The sequence below is a fragment of the Molothrus aeneus genome, chromosome 20 (assembly GCF_037042795.1).
Source record: "Molothrus aeneus isolate 106 chromosome 20, BPBGC_Maene_1.0, whole genome shotgun sequence".
NCBI lineage: Eukaryota > Metazoa > Chordata > Aves > Passeriformes > Icteridae > Molothrus > Molothrus aeneus.
The window spans coordinates 2231904-2256272 of record NC_089665.1 but is presented as its reverse complement, the minus strand read 5'-3'; the positions used below and the strand labels follow the sequence as shown (position 1 = coordinate 2256272).

At 45.6% G+C, this 24369-nt stretch overlaps 1 protein-coding gene across 2 annotated transcripts in view; it reads left to right on the top strand.

The window, feature by feature from the left end:
• The first annotated feature begins 984 nt into the window (after positions 1–984).
• Positions 985–24369, top strand: part of AUTS2 (activator of transcription and developmental regulator AUTS2) — an 805862-nt gene continuing 782477 nt past the window's right edge. For both annotated transcript variants that reach the window (XM_066563240.1, XM_066563239.1), the window contains exon 1: positions 985–1315. In XM_066563240.1, coding sequence (XP_066419337.1) covers positions 1025–1315 — 291 coding nt within the window. In that variant the 5' untranslated portion in view covers positions 985–1024. The remainder of the gene's footprint in view (positions 1316–24369) is intronic.

Sequence of the window (24369 nt, the reverse complement as noted above, 5' to 3'; positions counted from 1 at the left end):
CACCGCCGCGCCCCCGGGCACCAGCCGTGTTGTGGCCGCCGCCGCTCCCGGGGGCCGCCTCCCCTCTGCTCGGATCTATTGTCACCAGCACCAGCACCCCCCTCCTCGCCACAATTAATACGATGAATTTGCCATGATTGATCCGTATTAATAGCTGGGGTGGGTGGGCGTGTTTTGGGGCTCTTTTTTCCTCCCCTTTTTCTCTTTTTCCTTTTTTTTCTTCTTTTTATTGTTTGGTTTTGTTTTTGGAGGGGCCGGGCTGGGATCTGATCTCCACTCCCGAGTCCATCCCTGGTCGGTGCCTGAGAAAATTGCATCTGGATGCATCGTTATTATTATTATTGTGTTTGATCCAGGGAGATAAAGGAGGAGGGGGAGAGGAGTGCGTGTTGGTGGGGAGGGGAAGGCTGCACCCTTCCCTGCACACACACACACACACACACGCAGACAGAAAGGGAGTTCTGTACATCTACATATATATTTTTCCCCCCTGGAACTTCTTTTAGTTGGGGAGGAAAGGAAGAAAGAAAATAAATTTTGTGCAAGGAAATACTCTCAGCTCCCTCCTTCCAGCGGGTCTCCTTTCTTTATTTTTTCCCCCCTTCTTCTCAACCTTTTTTCCTCTCTTTCGAAGATCCTCGCCCTCCCAGCCCCTTGATCAAAGCATTCCGCTATTCTGATTTATTGCCTGCTTGGTGAGGCTTTTTTTTTCCCTTTCTCTCCGTGGCTTTTTTTTTTTTTTTTTTTTTTTTTTTTTTTTTTTTTACAAAGGCGACCTGAGATCAGCCATTACTTTCCTTGGCTCGCTTATAGGAATCTCTTACATTTGGTGCTTGCTGCTGGTGGTGGTGGAACCGCACTCGGATTCTTTCATCCCCCCCACCCCCTTGCTGTCCTCCCCTCCCTCCCTTTCTCCTTCCCTCTCTCCCTCCCTCCCTCCCCCGTTATTCCGCCGGGGGAGCCGGATTTGTGGCTGCGGTGGGGCGGGGGGGGACGAGAGCGAGAGGGAGAGCCGGCGAGAGACATGGATGGCCCGGCGCGATGCAACGGGCTTCGGAAGAAGCGGCGATCGCGGTCCCAGCGCGACCGGGAGCGGCGAGCCAAAGGCGGGCGGCGCGGCTGTGCCGCCGGCGGGGCCGCCGGCCCCGGGGCCGCCGCGCTCTCCTCCTCGGGCTCGGAGAAGGAAGACAATGGGCCCCCGCCGCCGTCCCGGCCGCGGCCCCCCCGGAGGAAGCGGCGGGAGTCCTCCTCGGCCGAAGAGGACATTATCGACGGTTTCGCGATGTCCAGCTTCGTCACTTTCGAGGCGCTGGAGGTAGGAGCGGCGGCGCTTTGTGTGCGCCTCATTGTGTGGGGGCAGCGGCGGGGGAGCCCCCGCGGCGCCCCCCGGACACCCCCCCGCCCCTGACCCCGGTCCCCGGGCCGGCCCGCCGGGGGTGCCCGCGGGGGCGGTCCCGCCGCCCCCTCCCCGTCCCCGGGGTGCCCCGCTGCCCTCCCTTCTCCCTCCTGCCGCCGACACCTGCAGCCCGGCGCGCCGCTCCCGGCGGGCGGCGGGGCCGGGGCCATCCCCCCGCGCGGGCAGCGGGGAGTTGTGCGCGGTCCCCCGGCGGCGCTTCCCTTCCCCTCCCACGGATCAAACTTTTCTCGCGCCGCCGTGGCCCGGCGGGGCCGCCCACTCGTGTCCGCGGGGCCGCGCGTGTTTCTCGGGGCAGTGGCGGTGCCGCTGCGGGCGGGGGGCGCCCGGCCTGCCGCGCTCCCTGCCGGCGTGTCACGAGTGGGCCCCGCGCTGGGCGGCTCGAGTCATCCCCCAGCGCGAACCGAGGGGCTGGGAGAGCCCAGGCCGGGCCGGGCGGAGGGAGGCGAAGCCCCGCGGGGCTTCCCGGGCGTCGCTTCCCTGCGCCCGGCCCGGCCTCGCCTCTCCGTGCTCCCTCCGCTCAGCCACTCGCGAGCGTGGAACCGCTGTCAGCCCAGCCTGGGCAGTGGCGGTGATGCTGCCATGGAAGGGGAGCTCCAGCCTGTGTGCTTGAAGGGCTTTGTTGTTTGCAAGTTCTGATCGGGAGAAGTTTGCTGTGGTGAAAAGCAGATTTATTTGGGTTTACGTGCACTGGAGGCACAACTGAAACGATGATGAACTGTCAAAATAAATGTGGAGGTGAAGCTGATTGTTTAACAAAAAAAAAAAAACATCTGTGTAGCTTTTAAGATGTTTAAATATTTAGCCAGGAATACTTAGTGGATTTTCAGGATTTTGTTTGTGTTATTTTGTTTCTTGTTTTGTAGCCAGATTTTGTCCTTGGTTACACCTGTATCCATCCACACTATGCCTCCAACAGAACTTACTCTGGTGTAATTAAGGGAGGATTTGTTCACTCCAACAAACCTCCACATGGTTGGTGTTAGACTCGTGTAGGCAAAAAGGAACAAATGCTGAGGTAATGTCCAGATTCAATTTATCCACCATTTCTCACCTGGTGAGCCTATCTATAAGTGCCCTGCTCAAACCAGAGGGACCAAAAGTGTGAATATGTGTTTATTGGCAGGAGAGAAATTTGTATGCTTCTGTTTCTGACAAAATTCTGCTTTTCCTCAAACAAAGCCCTAGTTTGTGTCATTAAGCATTTTTATGGGAATAAAGACTTGAGAATTTGGCTGTAGTCCTTTTTGGAGAGGAAGTGAAGAGCAAGTTTAGAACTTGGTAGGGCATTTTAGAAAATATCTTTATTCTGTTTCACTTCTTATTTGTTTATTTTCTACTTGAAAATAATTGCTGTGCTCTCTTTGCCAAGCCAAGCATGGCTACTACTTGCATCCTCTCATAATCCTGTATCACTAAAAAGGAGCACAGATACATTACCCAGTTCTGCCAGCTAATATCACATTCAGATAAAACAATAGCTTGCACACTGAGACTTGACATACTTTTAATGTTCATGTGATAAGGTGGCACGTTTTGACCTAACGATTTCATGCTGTGTTAAGAAATAATGTCACAAAATCGTTGTTAGGTGCTTTTTCCTGCAGCTCCGTATGCACGTTGAGAAACTTGTTTCTGAAGATCAGAGGGAGATGAAGGTGTCTTAAGGCACAAGCCCAGTGTGGCAGAAATTGCTCTGTGTGTTGCATGCAGCAGCCTGAAGTTTTTATTATGACTCTGGTGTTGGTGAGGAGGTTGTGAGTGGCTGGTGGTGTGAGATACCTCAGCCTTGGTGAGATGTTTAGGTGTTAATGTGTTTGAGTTGAGTCAAGAAGCTTTGGGTGCTGTGGAGAGGTGTCCTGGTGTTAGTACACGTCATGCTGTGGGCCTGCCCCCAGCTCATTGGAGGCCATGGAGATTTTCCCCAGGTTCCAGAAGACACTCGTGCCCAGAATGTAGATGAGACTTTCTGAGCCCCTGCCTTGGGCTTGAACTTCAGCCTTTTCTTGGGCTTAGCACAGCTGAAAGGGTGCAGAGACAGTGTTTTGTCTGCTTGGTGTGAAAAACTGTGAGAAGGAAAGTGCAGAACATTTCACCCACTGGAGGATCTAAGCCATGGTTCAGAAGAGGGGACACGGGTGGATGCAGGAGGGGACAGCCACCCTGGAGGGACAAGGCTGAGCTCTGCTTCTGGGGACAACCTTGCAGCTGTAGGGGTGTGAGGTGTCACCCCAGGACCTTCTTATGTATCAAGTTGCAAAAAGAGGAGCAAGAACTTCCACACAGCTTGACTTCACCTTTTACTAAATTGGCTTTTACTTTTTACCCTTTACTAAATGACTTTTACTAAATGCTTTTGCTTTTTGTTTGGGTGGGTGACTGAAAAAGCCCAACCTGTGCAAAATACCAGGTTGTGTGAAGCTTGTGGATGGCAAAGGACACAGGTGCTGTGCAAGAACACAGATCCCATGCCACTGTAACTTCAGGAGGAGTCATCCAATCTGTTATGGTTATGTTGATAAAAGTTCCCATCCCTTGAAGCAAAACTTTAACCAGCTCCCACTCTGGGAACTGCTTTTCTGTCCAGGTGTCAGTAGCCTTGTCATACTTCTCAAGTGTAAATTGTTTGGTGTTGAAATAGAGGCCATCTGCTCCTGGTTATCTGTCTCTGCATTTATGGCACCCTGTACCTTGATGTCTCTAATGTTTGTGTGGGGAATACACACGAAGAGGGAGTTAAATGAAGACAGTGGGATCTCACTGTGGATTTTTTCCTTCTTGGAGTGACAGCTGAGCAATTCCAGTGTCATTGCAGATGTGGCCAGACTGATCCTTGCCTGGCCTTGCAAGACTTGAATGTAGCTGTGTGCAAAAGGGGCCTGTGCCCTACACTGGGGAGCATTTTGGAGCCTTGACCTTCAGAAAGCAACCCTTGATGTGCAGTAAAGCAGCTGAGATGTGGTCCTACGATTGGTCACCAGATTGTCCCGCGAGTGGCCTTGCTGGACTGACAGCAGCGAGCCCTGTGGTTCACTCCAGAGCAGTCCCTCACACGCTGCTGCCCTGAGCTCCCCAAATGGCCAGCCTGGAAAAGCAGGAAGGCACAGACCCTCTGTACCTGTACAGTGTGCCCAGTGTGACCTGTGGCTTTTCCCAGCTTGCAGGAGCCTGTGCTGCCCTGCTGGTGTGTTTGTTACCAGCAATAATAGCATGAGGTTCTCCAAACCCAGGTGGGCATTTTAGACACCAGCTTGACAGGAAAAGGTCATTTCTCAGAATGTGATAAATCAATCCATTGGAGTGACTTTCTCCATGATGTGCCCTGGCAGTGCTGGCAAGGAGGCTTCTGCAGAGCTCTCTGGTGGGGTGAGATTTCAGGCAGATGTTTGTCTCCCTCCTACCCCCTGGTGCAAAGGTGTCCAGGCAGCAGACTGACGTGACATGGCTGTTGACGTGCCGTGGTGAGGATGGTTTGCTGTGATGAGAAAGGAAATCTGACCTGAATGTTAAGATGGCTTAAAGCCTGGGAAGTACTTGATGTTTCCTGAGTCAGCTCTGACCATCCCTATGGAGTAAGCAGTTGGTTTCAGGTTTTCTGAACACTGAGTAAGGTAATGAGTTTTTTCTGCGGATGTTTGTTTAGCTTCAACTCAGGCAGCTCATCTGACAAGCCTGAAATGGGACACAGATATTTATAAAGCCCAGATAGAAGTGGGGTGGGAAGGGGGGGACTCGCATTTAAATGGGGATTCTTGTTTCATAAAACTGTCACAATTTCTCAGTGTGCATTTGCTGAGCTAAATTCTGTTCAGCACACAGGCATTAGTCTGTTTTGAGACCGTGCTAAATTATCGTCAGGTAAAGCCCAATATAATTAATTACAAATGAGAAATGCTGACAAATATTTGTCAAGGAGCTGTTTAATGAGCTTCAAATTCTGTGTCAGATGAGTCCATCCACCTAGTGTAAATAATTTTTAAGCAATTGTTCCATGGTGTTTGTGTGGTTTAGGCAGATGTTAGCTGCAGCACCTTTAAAAGTTGCAGAGATAGCATGCGACTAGATGGAGTAAAGCTTAACAGCTGATCTGGGCTTTAAAATAGAGACACTACAGAAACAAAATGTGCAAGTAGCAGGAGGGTTTTGAAGGTCCTGTGGTCTCAGTTGTGTGTCTGTGTGCACTGACAGTGTGGCTCTGTGTATGCATCTGAATGCAGGAATTTGCTTTAATAACTGGTGTGTGATACCCATCTCTAGGCATGGCCCACTGAAAATAGAAATTGCTTGGCTGTGTGACAGCAGAAGCTTTGAGCTGGACACCAGAATGGTTTGGCTTGCTGTGTGCTTTTCCTCCCCAAATCATTCTCTTCTCACCAATCTTCTAGCTGGCCTGATTAGCCTGTTTGCTTAAATTCTTTGAGATTTCAAGCAGGTTTGTTCTGCCTTGTCTCTATCCCTTCATATTTCAAAAGGAATTTGATCTTCCTGCCTTACCACAGCAGCATCATAACATCAGATGTTTGTTTAGTGCTGTCAGCAAATCTTGGTGGCCCTTCTTGTGTTTATTGACTGCTTAGATGCTTAGGTGTTTGTCCCAGTCTCTGTTTGCACATGCAAGTCTGCAGATTTAGACCAGCAGAGAAAAGAATGAAGATATCTGGGGATGAGGAGAGGCATTAAGTTTTGTGTGACACTGGGATATCATACGAAGCGATGCATTTATTATTTTCACTGTGTATTTAGAGGAAACAGTAAACTGACCCGAGATTAAATTTTGAGATAACCTTGACAGAGCAGCTGACTATCTTGATGAAAACCTCAGTGACCAGACCTGAAAAAGCAGCAACTCAGACTGAAAGTGGGACTGAAAACAGCAGGATGCATATTCCACAAAAGGAATGTCTAGGGTGAGGTTTGAAACAGATGTGGCTGTCATTTGGGTACCTGAATACTTTAAAGATACTTTTAAATTATTTTGAAAAGCCTGGTACCTTTCTGGGAGGCAAGGCACACCTAACTCCAGCTGATTTCAGTAGCTGGTGGAGAGCTGAAGCTGTCTCTTCAGGCATATAATGACCAAGGATTGAGATTGTTGCATAAATATTCTTTTAAGCTCCTGAAGGTAACCATGTAATGAAGGTGGGGATTTTTGCCATTCCCATAGGTGGTAGTAGGAGGCACAATGGCCTTGAGTTGAAGAAGGAAGAGTTTAAACTATAAGGACAAGTTCTTTTAGATGAATGTGATTCAATTAATCTCCACTAGCACCGCTCTTTAAGATTAGCACTAACGAGAAATTCTCCGCACATCAAAAGACAAAAGACACCCTTATCCTCCCTTATCTTGGCTTTTTTTTTTCCTGCTATTTGGGGGAGTAAGGAAGCCCTTTCTGATTAAATACCTGGGGCTTTTGCTGGCACTGAGGGAGTGTAAAGTCCAGGGCAGTGGTGGAGTCGCCATCCCTGGAGAGAGTTAAAAGAAGTGTAGATGTGGCACTTGGACACATGGTTAGCAGTGGGGCTGGCTGTGCTGAGTTAATGCTTGGACTCTCTGATCTTTGAGGCCTTTTCCAACCTAAACAGTTATATGATTCTATGATTTATAAAATAAGGGTAAAGGATCAGGAACTTGGAAGGAAAATGATCATTAGGGAAAGGCAAGAAAAATCATCAGAAAGACATCAAGGGTCTGAGTAATTGAAAGATTGACTTACAACACTGAGATCAATACAGAAATAGCAGGGACTGTATGGGAACACAGAGAGCCAGAGGGGGATGTTGTTACCAAAAGTGGAAGTTTCAGGAAAGATCCATTGCTGTGTACAAAAATGTTCCTTGGTGAGAGCCCTGCTGTCAGTTCCAAGGGGAGACACTCAACCAAATCTGTCCCTACTTAAGGAATCATTAATCCTGGTAACTTCAGCTGGGAGAAAGGCAGAAAGATTCCTCTCTCACTGAAGATCATCCCCTCCTTCCCCCAGCCCTGCTACTCTTGTTTTTTGGGGTTTTTCTAAACACCTATCAGTTTGACTGGGACACCCTACCACATTACACTGGGGGTCTGACCTGCAGCATTGTAATTATCTGCAGCTAAATTAGAAGTTTAATCTTTGTTCTGAGCAACAATAAGTTGAGTCAGATAGGTTTTAAAAATAGCCCAAGCTCAAGTTTAGTGAAGTCTCAAATGCAATTAATAAAAAGGTAATGGAGTTAGGAAGTTGCAGGCTGAAAAGTGGAAATGTTTAACTCTCAGTTTTCCTGCACTTGAACTGCACTGTTGCCTTGGTTCTGCAAGAGAGAATTGCTTCCAACATTTCTCTGTCTTTTTGTACATCATCCTTATAATTTATCAGTTCAGTATCTTGTGTTCTTGTTGGGGTTTGGCTCTGTATGTGCCACAAATTACCAGCTGCGTGCATTTTTTTGTATAGTCGGTTTGTTGTCATTTTGACTCAATGCCAAGCCATGGTGAAGACCACTTCAGAACATCATAGTCCTCTAAACTCCTTTGTTGTAGAATGGATATGAAAATCCACTTTGTAAGTAATGAGGAATGGCTAATGCAGGTAGGGATTTGTTTTGCTGTACCAGCAGAACGTGCAGTGGCAATTTGTCAGATCCCCAGCTCAGCTCTGCTGTGCTGTTTGCCTTTAAATAGTGTGTTACCTTAATGTCTTGAGATTTTTCTCCTTGTATCTTGGCAACACTGCTGCTGAAGTTCACACACCCATGTGGTGGAGAGAGAAGGTTTTAACCAAAAGGTTATGTCCTCGGTCTGGTAAATACTATAGCCAAGAGTTTTGGTTCTGTCATCCTCTGTGCAGCAGTGGTGGAATAAGTCAGCAAAAGAAGTGGATTATCCCTTGGCCCTGCACACACAATTCTGTTTGTAAGGTTCTACTCACGAGGTTTAATTTGATCATGGTGCTCCATGTGGGTTTACTTGGTATTTGGTGTGCATCTCAGTCCTGCTGTTTTTACAATGTCCTGAGACAAAGGCATGGGAGATGTGCCGAGGTGTGCTGATACCTGATGGTCCCAAGTTCTGGCTGGCTGAACTTCTGATTGTGTAATGCTGGCTGATGCACATATTCCTGATATGATTAATGCACCAGCTGCACACAGGAACAGTTACTCAGAGCCATGCAGGAGTTCAGCTCGGTGTTCTCTCCAGGAATGATCACCCTTTAATCTGTCTCACATGTATTTGCCAGCTTCCTAAAGTGGAAGCTGCTTCTCCTCTACAATTTGTGCTCTTATAAATTGTCTCTTTTCATACTTTTATTTGGTACCAAAGGAGACTTAATGGTTTGTGAATAAAACTACTGTCAACCTATCCTCCCCATCCAGACACAAGCTTGGACTTGTCCTTTGCTGGATGCGCTCATGAAAAGAGGCAAACACTTTCAGCCTTTGGGACAAGCCCTGTACTGAGCATCATTTGTGTGAAGTCACCTGGAGCAGGTTTGTGGGTGGTGCAGGATGACAGTGAACACCAGAAGCAGACAGAGGTAGGCACCAGGAGGTTCTAGGTGAGATTTACATTTGGGTGGCTGAAATTCTGAGGAGGTATTTGTGTGTTGTGGAGGAATGCTAACAGTTGTATCAGACTTTAAAAATGTACACTCCCATGAAATTAAGTAGTCAGATCCAGACCAAATTAATGGAAGTTTTGAGCAGCCTTTTTCTGTCACAGGCTGACTGTGAGAGGAGCAGTGTTTTAGAGGAGAGTGTGTGACACTGATAATACCTGGTGCAGGTACCTGCTTGCTTGTCAGTGGAATCCAGGGCCACTGTTGCCTGTTGCAGGTATGGGTTACCATGTCCCAGGAGACCCATCCTTGGGGACCCAGGTTGCTCTAGAGTATCCTACAGCTGCTCCTAACTCACCTTCCTGGTGTAGTAAAGGCTTTTTAATTCCTTTGCCTGTGAAGTGGAACCAGTGAGACAGAAATTGTTGCCACTGACTTTTCCAGGACCACACTTGGGTGGCTCTTGGGTACAGGACAGCAAGGTACGAAACCTGTGTGGTGAAACTTCTCCCTCCTGGCAGATCCTGACAGCCTGTGTTTTGTTGTTTGCACACCATTTCCTATTTCTGAGACTGAGATGAGTTACAAACATGGTGATAATTGCTCTTGGCACTGATTTTTGTTTATTTTCTCTCTGGAAGTCCTAAGTGACTGAAGACCTTTCAGTCTGATAATCTGTTTAATTTTTTTGTCTTTATGAGACATCTACTGCTGCAGAAGGTGGGAATAGAGGATAGGTGGCTGAAGGACCTGGCTCCTTGCTTACATGGATGATGGGAATGGTAGAGGGGTGGCCAAAGAACCTGACTTGTTGCCAGGAATGTGGCTTTGGTCTTCACGTGGCTCCTGATGATTTCTGTCACCTTCCTCTTGTCTCCTGCACATCCAGGTGTTTAGCACCACATGCCTCCAGAGGGTCCCATCAGTGCCTTCCAGGGGTCCTCCAGAGCCTGGGATCTGTTGCCCAGGGGAAGGAGCTGGGAGATGCTGCTGTTGCAAGGGCCGGGTAACACACGCTCTCCAGCTTGCTCCAGATAGATGGGCATGGCTGGCATGGGCTGGCATCCATCAGAGAGGGCACTGCTGGAGGGCTGAGGCACTGAAAGGAGTTTTGACCTCCGAGGGGTCTGTGTGGTGAGAAGGCAAGGGAAGAAGTGCTGCTGTTGGGGACGATTTATGTTGTGACTCTGTTGGTGTTGTGGGGTTTAATGCATGTCAAGGGCACTTTGACCTTTGAATGGAATCTTTTGGTGTGAATTTGTGTCTTTTCTCCTCTCTTTTCTCCCCTTAAAGAAAATTCAAAATAAATACTGAAAATCAAAACCATCTGTTTTGAGAGGACCAAATTGCCTCTCTTAATTTTATGGGATTTGGATATTACTGAACGATTAGAAGTCCTACTAATTTTTACTGTCTGGCTATTGTGCTTGTAGGCAGTGACTCTGCTAGCATTAGTCATTTTAACTATGGAAAAAAAAAATAATAAAAATGCAATTAATGTAGCTCAACAGCTGAGTCTGCTGGACTTTTAAAAAAGAGGGAAAAAAAGTAAATTTTAATGAGTTCTGGGATCATAAAGATACATCTGGTGGATGGATTAGCCAAATTTTCAACCTCAGAATGTGTATTGAAAAACTCTGTGAATTATGTAGCTACAGAAGAGGATTTTTGCATGTTTATAAGGCCTCAGTGCAATCTCCTTATATTTGCCTAATGACAAACAGACATCTCAGAGGTGCAGCCCAGAACACACTGGGCTGAAACAGCTCCCTAAGCTGAGAGTATTTGTATTGGGATGCTGCTACTAGTAAATATTAGAGAATCCATTAAATATAGGGGGGGAAATATTTTGGTATTGGATGAAAGAAAAGAGAAGGAAGGGAATGGAGTGGGGTAGAGAAGAGAGGGAGAACTGCAATTTGAAATGAACATGATGTGTGGGCTAAGATATTGTGCCTCCACTGCTGAACCAGAAAATTTATAACAACTGTTTGTCATGTGTATGTATTTATAGCCATTCACATAATGAAGAAGTTTCATGAGGTTGTAATAACATATCAAGATGGATGTAATTAAAACAGAAGCAAATTGACACCTCTAGATTAAAGGCAAACTCTAAACTAATACACCTGTACGCTGTCACTTATGTATTAGTTGTCTGGGGCAGTCTGCCAGATATGCAAATAAAAAGACATTGGCAAATTTCCTTGGATGTGTGGTTATGAAAAACCCAACTATTCAATGATTTACCTAGCCCTGCTCAGGTTTGCAGCAAGGGTAGAATTTAAGAATTTGGTGTCACCATGCTTTGTGATGGGCAGAGGGTTAAAGGCTGCGGGGTGAGGGGAAAGGAGCAAAGAGAAATGCAGGGCAGGGGGCTGTGCAGCTGGGGAATAATGTTCTTTACAGTGGGACCCTTCCCTCAGCAAAGAGGTGGCAGCTGCTCCATTTCAGATCTGCCCTGACTCTTGAAGCTCCAGAGCATGAAGAGTCCTTGACATTGACACTCTGTAGCTTTTGAGCACAGTTCAATGCTTTTTGAAAACTGCCCTGTAACAACAGGCTTTGCTTCTGTCATGCTGCAGGTGCAAACTTCTAAAATTTATCCTTTTGCACCAATTCAGATCTGATGGAAATCGTTACTAGGTCTTTGAAATGGCTATAAAGTTGCTTAGGAATTTTACCTAAGAGTATTTTTCAACTTGTTTCAATTTGCAGAAGCCTAAAACATTTCCAGTGGAGTCGTGGACATCCATTTCAGCCTGTGGTCAATAGATCTGCTCTCCTAATTAACGCTCAGGCTGCAAACTGCTGATGTCAAATAGGCTGGTGGTACGGAGCAGGAAGGGAATTATTTGCCTTGTTAGTTCCAGGGCTGTGAATGGAAATGCCAGCCTTGCTTTTGGGGAATTCACACCCCAGACAACCTGCATTCCTCTCAGTGCCTGGGGACAGGAACAAGTCTTCATGTGGCTTGTGAGTAGCCCTGTGGCTGGTGATGAGGGTCTTCTGCTAAACCCTGATGTCTGTGCCTCCAGCTCCTCCTCCCTGAGTGGGAAAAGTGCTATCTTTTGTGGGTTCCTCAGATGGTTGCTTAGATATGTAAAACTAGTTATAAGTGGGTTGATACTACGGGAGCTCTGGAGAGTTCAATGAAACCTGAAATTCTGGAACTCAGTTTTGAATTTAAGCTTGAAGTTTTTTGTCCCAGCTGGGGATAAACCACAAGAAAATCCCATTATGGTCTGGAATTGTGCAGAATGGGGGCTGCTAAGTGCACCAATTTCCAGGGAGCTGATGGCATAAAAACTCCAATTGGCATGTTTTGTTGGATTTCTGAATTAAAGAGACTCCTTTTTTAGTACATCTGGACATTAAGGATCACTCATACGAGGTACATGGCTTCAAAGTGATTTCAAATGGTAGGATTTTTTTGTCTTCAATATTTCAACAACTTTTCTTCCACCTTTAATCTTTCATGAGCCAAAGCTTCAAAAGATAATTAGTAAAACATGCTTTTATCTGCATTTATCTCAAAACATGATTAATTTTTTAACTGCAATTATAGCAATCATTTCAAGTTTACTTTATATTAATGAGTAAAGGATTTTTTGAGAGAGCATGAGCCTAAATATGACTATATTGGCTGAGTTGAAAGGTGCATTTATGAGTGTGCTTTTGTTTTCATTGCTAGGGATTGACTTTCCGGTTCCAGGAAGTAATATTTCACATGGATTAAAGTCTTTGAAATGCTTTTGCCCAGATTCACTAGATCATTTTGAGGAGCTGACAATGATAAGACCTGGATCATGCACTTTCCAGGACCTGGCTACTGAACACCCAGTTCCATGTTTCCCTTCTGTTGGTGATTTTTGCTCCATGCTGTGCATGTGTTCCTTTGCTTGTTGCCCTTGGCATTGAAATGTAAGGTATTTGATGCAGACAGTTTGTTGTTAATGAATTAGCAATGAACTTGTAAGCTTTCACCTTTACCATTCCTGTCTTTGTTATAGGCAGCTTAAGAATTTTTTATTACTATTTTCACTTCTAGGAGAAGGAGAAGTATGTTCATGTCTGTTCCTGTCTTTATTGCTGCTACTAATACATGCAGAACTGTTCAACTGGTGTCCTGCAGCCTGGATCCTGCCTGTAGGGCCTGAGTGTGGCCCCAGAGCCCCATAAAAACTATGGCACTGGCACAGAGATATCCCAAACCAGGCACCCATTGCAGAGCCTTCAAAAGCAATGAACCACTGCAGAGGACTGCTGGAAAGAACACAATTAAACCCCCATTTCACTAGAGTACAGCTTTTGCATAGTTTTATCCTGTGAAGGCTGCTCCTCAGCTCTGGCTCCTGCTTCTCCATCAACAGGAGGCAGAGATTTTGGGTTGGAGCTGCAGTTTCACTGCTCTGTGCCTCCTAAGGAAGCAGGCAGAGAGCAGCCCTGGGGCTGCTGGAGGTGATGCTGGGCTGCTGGCATGGCCCCAGCCACCACAGGCAGCAAGGTGAACAGAGCAGGCCTCTGAAACTGCCCTCACAAGGGCAAGGACAAGAGAGGTTCTGTGGGTCTTCTTGTTTTTTGGGTTTTTTGTTGGTTTTTTTTCCCCTTGTTTCCCTTTATTTAGGGCCTGGTCCTGGATGTCAGAGAGGATTTGGAGTAAGCAAGCACAGCCTTGGTTCATGTCTGATTTTAGCTTCTAAACTGGGAGTGCAGCTCCCCTGCCCTGTGGTCCCTGGGGAGGTGGATGGGCTGGTGGCTGCAGCAGTGAATTGGGCAGCTGCATAGGAGAGCACACGAGTGTATAATCAGATTTCTGAGAAACCCAGGTCTCTAAGTCCCTTGAATGGGCAGCTTTGCTGTGAATGGCCTCGTGAGGTCTGCTATGGCTGCTCTCTTTGTTTGGTACTCTAACAAAAAATTGCTCTGGTGTCCTTGTTGGCATATTTTTACATCTGTTATCCATATTTTCGATTTGTTCTGGCTGCAGTCTTATTTTGTTTTGCAAAATCTACCTGGGATTGGGACAGAGATATATGTTTGCTAAGGCAGATTTGGAAATTGCGTTGTTGAAATACAGCCCATATGGGCCATTGTAAAATGGTTACTGCAGCATATAATTGCCTTCACAATGATGTGCTTTGTCATTTTCCTTCCATCTTCAAAGAGGCGCTCCTGTAGTCTGCTGACAGCAATGGTGGTATTAGAAAACATATGGATTTGTAAAGGCATTAAACTGTCTTTAGTTCAAGGATTAGATTACAGTGTTAGAGTGTGGGTCACCACGTTTTCATGAGGATAGGCTGCACTGCAGTGTGTTGGTGTATGTTGCAGGTTAGGGAAGGGTTTGTTTATTTATTGAAAATATCTAAGATCCTTTCAAATGCTTGGGGAAGGAGGTGTCTCATGCATGGTATGAGCTGCAGCTCTGTCTAAGGGCCATGGCCACACCTCACCCTGCATCGTGTTGGTCAGGGCTCACCATCCACACTGACAAATTATCTCATCAGGAAATGCCACTTGCAATGGCAACACGGAAAAATAGACAGAATGTAAACCCCACAACACTGGCTTTGAAAATTTAAGTGTTTTTTTTTTTTTTTTTTGTAAGTCCTCCATGCTGGGCTGCTACTCTGAACATTTTGTGTATTTGTTTTGTGTTCATTTTACACTGCACAGCTCCACACATTTTGGAGCGCAGGGCAATCTGTTCAGCTTTTACCTCTTTTTCTGTCTTCACAGTTTGAGCTGTGGCTTTTCTGGGGTGGTTGGAGGTCTGCAGTGGCTCTGTCAGCCAGGGCCTGTGCAGCATTCTCATCATGGGATGCACATGACATGGACATGGCACACAGCCTGTCCCCAGCCTGGAGTGGTGCTCATGCTCCTACACCATCTAAAGGGGAAAGCTAGAGAGTGGAAGGGATAACACACATAAAGAAGATCCTTCTTTTTTAGTTTTATTACTGTTTTTGTGTTACTTTTTGCAGCCTGCTCAGTTCTGTGCTCTGCCTATCTGGGACCCTGCGGCCAATGGGGGCGTTTTTCTCCCATGGCCACCTTCACCACGTGCACTCGCTGTTGTGTTTGGATTTGCATAGGTTGTTTCCAAAGCAACTCTCTGATACCTCTTTTCCCTCCAACAAACACTCTTTTAATGAAGGTGCTGAGCCTGTCCTTCAGAGGCAGGGGCTGGTTTCTGTGCTGTCACAGCCATCCTTGGTAACCTTGGTGCAGTCACTCCCTCCCCACTGTGTGAGCAGCTGCTCTGGGCTTGTGCTGAGTAGGGATGGATTTGGGATTGGATCCATGTGTATCTCTGGGGACCTGAGATCCAGGCTGCAGATTTGGGTTTCTTGACTGAGAAGAGCAGGCATGTGGGGACAATGCTGATGTGTGAGGTAGGATTTAGTGTGAAGTCAAGATATGTGCTTAGGGATCACCTTGAGCTGGAGTGTTAGTTTTGCTGTAGCTGAGTTTGTCTGTCCACAAAATAGGTTTAATAATATTGTCCCTCTTCTGAGTTTGCCTGGCTACTTAATTAGCATCTGCAGGGTGCTGAAATAGTAAGTGGTTAACATAAAATATCTACATAATTTTACTGTAGGACAATAAAGCACCAGTGCCTGTACATATGTAGCAGGGACCTGCCTAGAACACTTATTTAAATAACTGAAAGCACTTTTTTTGTTGTCAACCACCTTTTAAAATAAAGCTATAATTTGGCCTTAAAATTGCTGACAACAGCCAACTTCATTAAGGAAATCTGATGTGAAGGGTAACACAAGGAAATTCTGATTAATGCTTTATCTTTCTTTATACTGTTACGATTATTAAGTGTGTAAAAGTTGGTGTTGCTCAGTTATGGCTTGCTTCAGTTTTAAATCACTTACAACATTATATGTCCCAGCTGTGATGGGTGCCATAGCTATTTATGGTAATATCTCTCCCTTAAATCCATTGCAGAATAGGGAAGAAACTCTCATTCTCCCTATAAGAAATGTTAAAGGATGTATTACTAACTCTGGCAGCTGTGATGGTGATAAGCAAATTAGTTCTGTCATTATTGCCAGGGTCTGCAAGTATAAGATGTCATAAAACTGGTATATCTCTGGTACTAGCTGGCCTACAAAAATAAATAAATGCAGGATTTTTTAATCCTGGTGTAGCAAATTAAAGAGCAAAGCTGCTTTCCCATAAGGTTTGTGTAAGGTGAACACAAAGTTCATGTATGTGGTGTGGTTTTGCAGCAAACAGTGCAGAAGGGAGAAAGAAACAGTCTAGTGAGAAGCTCCCACTGATATCCCTAGGTTTTGCTGTGGGCCTTTGTGAGGGCGTTATTTAAGGACTTACTTATGCAGATGTTTAAATCAGAAAGTGTTTGAGTGTGTTAAAAACCATAGCACAGTGCACTTACAATGAGGGCATGCTGAACTGCAGTCAGGAGCAGGATATTACAAGGTGTGTACAGAAACATACCTTTAATAAGAACCTCCCTAACAGTGGCTTGTTTTTAAATAATTGTTTATTTTCAGGGGAAGCTTGGGAGAGTGGCTTGGGATTTTTTTGGTTTGGGGCCTTCATGAGATGGAATCTGGTGGGACAGCTCCTGGAACTACAGGGCCAAGGCATGTTCCAAGCTCTGCCTTGTGATGCAGCTCAGCAGCATCCTGTGGGATGCAGGAGTGGCCGCGTGCTGGAGCATCCCTGGCTATGCTGGAAAAGCCCAGCAGAGCTTGCCTGGGGGCCACTGGTAACTGTGGGACTGAAATAACTCACTGGCATGAGCCTTTTTTCCATCCCTTAGCTGGATGAGTTTGGATTCAAGCACAGTTTTGGGTCTGGAAGCAGCACACAGCATCAGGAGTCTCTGCTGTATGGGATTGAATTTTATCCCTCCCTAAGAGAAATGGTGAACTTTGCAGCTTGGCTTGCACAAGTCCTGGTAGTGTCAAGCCATCAAGATTTCCCTGGCAAGTGGCATTCCTTTGGGTGATTTCTTGGGAAAGCTTCTGCAGGGTGCTTCCTCCTCTCCCTGGGCACACACCTTCCCATCCCACCACATATTGCTGCTTTCTCCAGAAGCAGCTAAACAGGTGGCAAGATTCAAATCACCACTCTCTGAATGGAATTTGCTCTCCACAATAGCTCACCAGAGGCCTGTTTTGTTACAGAACATTGATTAAATAAATATTCCTATGCATACAAAAGAGGAGAAATCTGCTACAACACTCTGTAGTTATTTTTCCATTAATGGCAAGGAGCTCTCTCTAATTTTCCTGCCCCTTTCAATCTGTTTCCCTGTCTCCCTCCCTTCCCATCACTGCTAATGCCTTGAAGTGCATGAGTAACATACAAAGGGCTCACAATCCCTCTGCTTCAGATCTGCAAACGCTGTGGCTCCAGCTCACTGTGCTTTGGGAAATCCCCCTGGCCTGTGCAGGGCAGAACTGAGTGCTCCATGCATGTGGTTTTGTTTAACTTGATATTTCATGTTCAGTATCAGCATTCCTTGAGCTAACTGGCCTCCATTAATTTATATAGCAGCAGTTAAAAATACAATTTTGCAATACCAGCATTTTGCATAGTATTGACAACTGGGGCAGAATATTTGACTTCTGAACATTTTTTTTTCTTCTGTACCCTTCTGTGCCCCCTGATTTTTAAAACCTTTGAGGCAGAAGTTACTGCTCTGTGGTTTGTGCTGATGGAGGAGTGTTTATGTTTTGGAAGAAAAGCGCCTCATACTCAGAGCCTGGCAGCCAAAGGCAGCTCCACTGCAAGCAGCTGATCTGATTTGGTATAAAATGGTGGCATCTGAAAATAAATATGGGGTAAAGGATTGGTAAATATAGACTAAAGGGGGGAAAATAGCTTGACTAGTTTTAAGTTCAGTAGATATTTGTCTCAAGAAAGAACTTCTGATTGAACAAATGTCTCACTGCAATAAATGTGGACTATAAGGAAATACCATGGATTTACTTTGGCTCTGCATTGATGTGATAGAGATAAAAATCCACCCCAAAGAGAGTAACTCAAATTTAGCTTTTTTTTCCCTGCAGGCAATGATATCTATTACTTTGGAAAAAACTGGAGTCAGCATTTCTATATCATCATTTTTCTTAAACAAACTTAGAGCAGTTAAATCACAGAGCTGTTACTCTAGAGAAGTAAATTGTGAAATACATTTTTTAAAGTTTAAAGACCATAAATGAAGCCTCCTTTCATTATATGAGTTTGTCTTAAAATACTTGTCACAGCTGGTTAGATTTAGGACCTGGAAGTCTAGGGATCTTTAGCTCTAGCATCTTTAGGGCTGGAGAGGTACCTGTTTGGATAAAGCTGATCATCTGGGCATTCTGTCAGGGACAGCCCTTTCCCCTCTGCCTGAGCTGTGTTGGGAGTGCCATGGTAGAGATCAGCAGTGAGCACACTCTGCTGTCCCCAGGGACAGAGAGCTTTGTTGGCTGGGGCGAGGAAGGACTGGCTGTGGCAGAAGCCCTGTGCCTGTCTGCTCTTGCTTACCCTGGGCAGTTAGTTGGAAGTGACACTAACCTGAGTTTAATTCTACTTTTACATTACAACGACATGCCAGCTGTTCCCTGGATTCTTCCGTGACACTGCAATGTAATTATTTTTTGTTATCTTCCAAGATGTAATTTTATGTCGGTGTGCTTTCCCACTAACCCTTTGGCACAGAAAATGTACAGCTAATTCATTTTCCTGGGAACATGAAGAAGCAAGGGAGAAAATCTCAAATTGTAGGGCCAAGGGGCTGTGCTGGAGGCAGCAGAGGAGGGATGTGCAGGGAGGAAAGGCCCTGTCTCAGATGGAGCCTGAAAGCCACTGGGACGTGTGCAGTGATTAATGGTGTCATTGCTTTTTAGCTTCATCAAAAGGTTTCAGTGTAAGAGTTTCTAAGGAATGCTGATATTCACAGGAACCTATCAAAGGGTACAGAAGATATCAAATGAGCAAGCAGGAATGGGAGTTAATTACTGAACAGTGATTACTCTGATATAACCAATTATTGGATCATTAAGTGTTTATTACCTTTTTTATGCTCCTTTCCCTCATAAGTGCCGTTTTGTCCTCATAGTATTAAAAAAGGGGTGGATCTAACACATAAGAGCCTTTTCAAAACCTAGCAGGTATTGAGAGGCCATCTCACCCCAACACCTGGCATACACTGCTTTCCCTTGCTTGGCAGGTTTGGGGTCAGGTGCTATGATCCCTATTTCAAGGCCAGATTATCTCACTGCTAGGAGGGGCTGGAGGGAGCACAGCAGCAGGAGCAGGGCACACAACAGCAGCAGGTATTTATTGTATTTGTGAGGTGCCACAATGAAGAAAGGAATGATGAATCTGACTCCATCTTTTCAGATGGCTAATTTATTATTTTATGATATATATTATATTAAAGAATGCTATACTATACTAAAGAATACATAAAGGATACTTACAGAATGCTAAAAAGATAATAATGAAAACTTGTGACTCTCTCCAGAGCCCTGACACAGCTTGGCCCTGCTTGGCCAAAGAGTGAAAACAACTCCCAGCAGAATGCAATGGAACAATCACCTGTGGGTAAACAATCTCCAAACACATTCCACAGGAGCACAACACAGGAGAAGCAAATGAGATCAGAATTGTTTCCCTTTTCTCCGAGGCTTCTCAGCTTCCCAGGAGAAAAATCCTGGGCAAAGGGATTTTTCAGAGAATGTGAATGCCCCAAGCAGGTTCACTGCCCTTCCATGTGGGGTTGTGTTTGTTCCTTCTGCTCTTGCTGGAAGTGGTTGGTGGCTTTTGTGTCCCTCTGTCACCCAGAGGCCCTTTCTGGGGCTCCCTGGCCCTAAGGACAGAGTGCCATGGCCTTCAGTTTCCTTGTGCTTGCAGCATCTCTCCCTCTCCAGTCCCTAAGCCTCTCTTAAGAAAGAAGTTTCCATTGCAAGGCTGAGATGATGCTGTTTGAAAGCAAGACATAAGCCCTGCACTGGACATCTGCAAAGTGAAAAATAACATTTTTCAAGCTGATTGCAGTTATTTTGGGCGACATTTGAGGGTTTAAAATGTTAAAGCAATTTTTTAAAATACAGCTATTTGTGACTTTTTTTTTTTTTGTTGATGATCCTTAAATGTTGAGTTGTTTAAGCTTCATATCTCCAGAGAAGTATGGGTCAGGGGAAAAAAAATAAAAACCCAAATCTTTTTTTCTGTCAGCAGAGCATTTCTCGGCAGTAGCCTTTCCTGGTCTGTGTGTGCAGGGGCTGGGAGGGTTCTCCATGGACCTTGTGCCCTTGGTGGGTGTTTGGGGGCAGATGGAGATACGTGGAGGTTCCTCCCCATCCTGGTGTGTCACAAGCCCCCAGCAGTGGGTTTTGTCTCTGCTGTGGGCAGAGCAGAGCTGGGGAGGCAGCCAGGGTGTGTGACCATCAGCAGATCTGCTCAATAAGGAAAATTCTTCTGTTCCTGAGGTGTGTCAGGAACCTCAGCTACCACCACCACCACCTCTCAGCAGCCACGTTGGTTCCATCCAGTGTCCTGTGTGCTTGCAGAGGAAGTTCTCAGGAACCAAATTTTCCTGTTCCAAATTTCACCCTTTACTTGTGAATTTAGCTTAATCATTTTCATGATCTCCTTAGGGGATTGTTAGTTTTTTATTAATACCTCCCTTTGCCAAGTTGGAAGTTTGAACCGTTTCTGAGCTAAGTTTTCAGTGAATCTTTTTTTATTCATCTATTCTTTTTACCTTTTTCTTTTCTAGCATAATCTTACCTGGACCTTCCCTCACAAATGGGATTTTCAGGTTTTATCTCTGACACTCAAGCCCCCATGAAAGTTGGTGGTGAAGGTCAGGGAATGCACAGCAGAGATTGAAACCAGGAAGCTGTTTGCCACTTTGTGTTATTACTGTAGGGAAAAAAGAGGAAGCTCTGTTAAATTGCAGTCCCTGTGCTCCTGGGAGTATAAATTACTGTCTTCTCTGCACTGCTGTGTCAAATCAGTTATGTGGCAGCTGGGACTTTGCCCTTTTTGGAAAGATGCTTTCTCCTCCTGATGGATTTTTCTGTAATCCTTCAAAGGAGAACTTTATTCTGGGTTCATATCCCTATTTTTCTTTAAAAAAAATTAAAACAGAGCAGGTTTGCTTTGCAGAGAAAACATTATGCAGGTCACAGCTTCCTCCTGTGCATGAAGATGATTTTGTGCCTGCAGTCAGGACTTGGCAGCGATGCTTAAGGATGTGCTGCTCACAGGAGCCCACAATCCCACACAGGCATCTGTCCTAAACACCATCACTGAATATCCAGCAGCAAACTGCTTCCTCCAGCAGGGAACCACAGCTGTGGAAGGCCCCTTTAACCTGCTGCAGTCACAGCTGGGGGTTGCAGCCTGGTTTGGGGGGTGCTGTGCCCTGGTGACTCTGAGATGCACAGCCAGGGCTCACGGTGCTCTGCTCACAGGCATGGCTCTGATTACCCCTCTTTGACAGCCTCTGTGCAAAACAGTAATAATAATAATTGTAATGAAACATCCCTCAGGATTTCCTCTTAATAACTGAACACACAGCAGCTGCTGTAAACTGTCTTGGTGGTGTCAGAGCCTCTGTGAGAAAGGCGAAGGGCAGGCGAGGATCCTGGGAACGCGGTGCAAACAAGGCACCCTGTGTTTGAGATCATCTCTGCAGAAACCTATCGTGGTTCCAGGGCCACGGGAGATGAGCCAGTCTCCAGGACTGCTACAAATGTTATATTCCAGTGAAAGGTCAGCCAGAAACAAGGTCAAAACAAGCGTGGTACACAGAGCAAACGGCGGAGCTGCGAGGCGCAGATAAAGGTTAATGTGAAGGGCTATTGGCGTTAGTGCAGCGTGTGGTCAGCTCGCTGAGGAGCAGGGGCTGGAGCAGGAGATAATGAGGAGGGTTTACTCTAATTCTATTAGAATGTATAATTAACTAGCATAATTGATAGCAATTTTCCCTGTGTGTCTGTGGGTGTGTGTACGTGTATGTAAAGTGTCATTTTTGGCTTTTGTGTTGTTGCACCATTGCCTTGAGCTGATGGAAAGCCTCCCTGGGGCTTGGGCTCACTGTCTTGCCCAGCCCATGGATGCAGAGGGGGAGCAGTGTTTCCAAGAGCCTTTTTTACATCTGCCCCTGGATTTAGACATGGTATCTACGTGGTACCCTGGATAAGGCAGATCTGCTGCTGATAAAGGTCTGTAGTGCCAAGAGCTTGGATGAAGCTTGTGTTTGAAGAGGGACTAAGGGACAGGTCAGCCCTGTTTCTTTCTGGGTTGTTTGTACCTTTTGTTCTCAATATCCCTGTGAAAACAGAGCTTGAAGTGAATTTTGCTTTTGTGCTCATCTTTTGTACAGGATAAAGTTCACTCTTTGTTACTATGCAGAGACATAAGCAAACTCATGTTTCAGATGCACTGGGGATTTTAATTTTCCTGGTGCACAAAGATGACAAACCATTGTGGATTCCTTGGCCCCTTCTCTAGAGAGAGCAGAGAATAAATAAGCTCCCAAATCAACACAAACCCAGGATCCTGACCTGGTGATGTTTGGGATTTTGTTGGGTTGTGAACAGGTGGGGAAACCTCTGCTTTGGCATTGCTGCTGGATGCCAGGAAGTAACCTATGAAAAATGAAAAATTAGGCTTTACCCACATGGTTGATGTTGTTGGGTTGCAGGAAGCTCTGTTGTACCTACTGTACACCCTGCATGCAGTATGAAAACATCAAAGGAGGAAATTTAGGGTTGGTTTTGTGGTGGATTTTCTTTTTTTTTAAGTGTTGAATGATTTATCTGGATGGCTGTTTAGCCTGTCCACTTTCTTGATTTTGCAGGGTACAGTTGAGGGCAGACATTACTACGTGGTTATTTTTTTCTTTCTGTCAGTATCTGGCAATACATATTTTTCAAATGTAAATGCAAATAACCCTCTTCTCCATTCTTAATCCCTTGGGATGGGAAACCTAAAGGCCATATTCTTCCTTGAGAGAGGGATTTACCCTTCCAGCTACATTAAATGTTAGCTGGAAACATGTGGCTAACGGCTCCCAAATACTAAGCTGAGACTCTTCCCTTGAGGTTCTGGTTTATTTGGAAATTTAATTTGTAATTTTCTTTTTTCTTTCAAAGGTTATGCAACTCTTTAAGCCTCTGATTTTAGGTCACTCTGCCTTTTATAGCCAGATCCACCTCATCAGTGAGAAGGCTCCCTGAGGACTGCAAAATACTCAGGCTTAGTGTTATCCAGGAAAAATGTGTATAATAGTTGTATTACAAAGCAGTAGGTAATGCAGCCCCTGTCTGTCAGCCTGATGAGCACAATGTGAATGGTGGTGTGGTACAGTTGCATGCACTTAAAGCCCTTTTTGACAAAATAATGCTAATTGTCCTGGGCTGAGTGATGCCAGGGGCTTACCAGTACTGATAGAGGGAGCCAGGAGAAGTCAGGTGGAGAAATCAGGGAGATTGGCTCTCATGTGGAGTTTCAGTGTCTGAGGCACTGCTAAATCTAGCAAAGGATTAATACCAAAATAATCCTGCTTGTCCAGGAACTGGTGACAACATGAACGTTTGAGATCAGTGTGAGATGCTTTAGAAGGAATACAGTAATAAATTCACAAGTCACCAGAGATAGAAACCAATTGCTTTTCATCCTACATCACATCTGAGCTTTTCCACGGTTTGTTTCCTGCTCCACTGATATGAGACCCCTTTCCACTTCAAGTCTAGCATCATTTTAGTGCTGGCTTTCACCAGAACCCAGAAAAATACTCCAAATCCAGCAAAAATTCCCATATTGCCCAGAATCAATTCCTCTAACTATGTGAGGAGTTTCATCCTGGTTCTGGGTGCTCTGTACCATTCTCTAGTGCCATCAGGATTCTGGCTGCAGAAGTTCCATTGAAATGGGAACAGAACTAAGGTGGCACTTGGCAGGCTAGAGGTGTTGTGAGTTTTTTGGGTTTTTTCTAAGCACTGTGAGTGCTTAATATCCAGCTCTCATTAATCTGTTGCCATTACATGTGAGTGATGGAAAACCTCACCTGTATTTTTGCTGTTTTTTCCCTGTGTTGTGAGGAGCTCTGTGGAGATGCTGTGGTGTTCTGCACTGTGTTGGGTGTCCTGAGCTGGGCCAAAGGTGTGGAGCTGCCACAGCTTCTGCTCATGGCCTTGTCCAGGGCTGTGTCCAGGGCTGCTCCTGACACCCCTGCCCAGCCTGTCCTGTCTCTCTCCAGCCCCACTGCTCATGTGAGCAGCACTGGAGTTTTCTAAGGACTTTGCAAGATGCTGAGCAGAAAATACATAATACATGGGGACAGGGCTTCTTTTCCAAAGCCTCTTTCCCTGATTTATCCTTGAGTGCTGTGAATTGGTCCATGCCTCCTGTCAGACTGTGTCCATGAGCC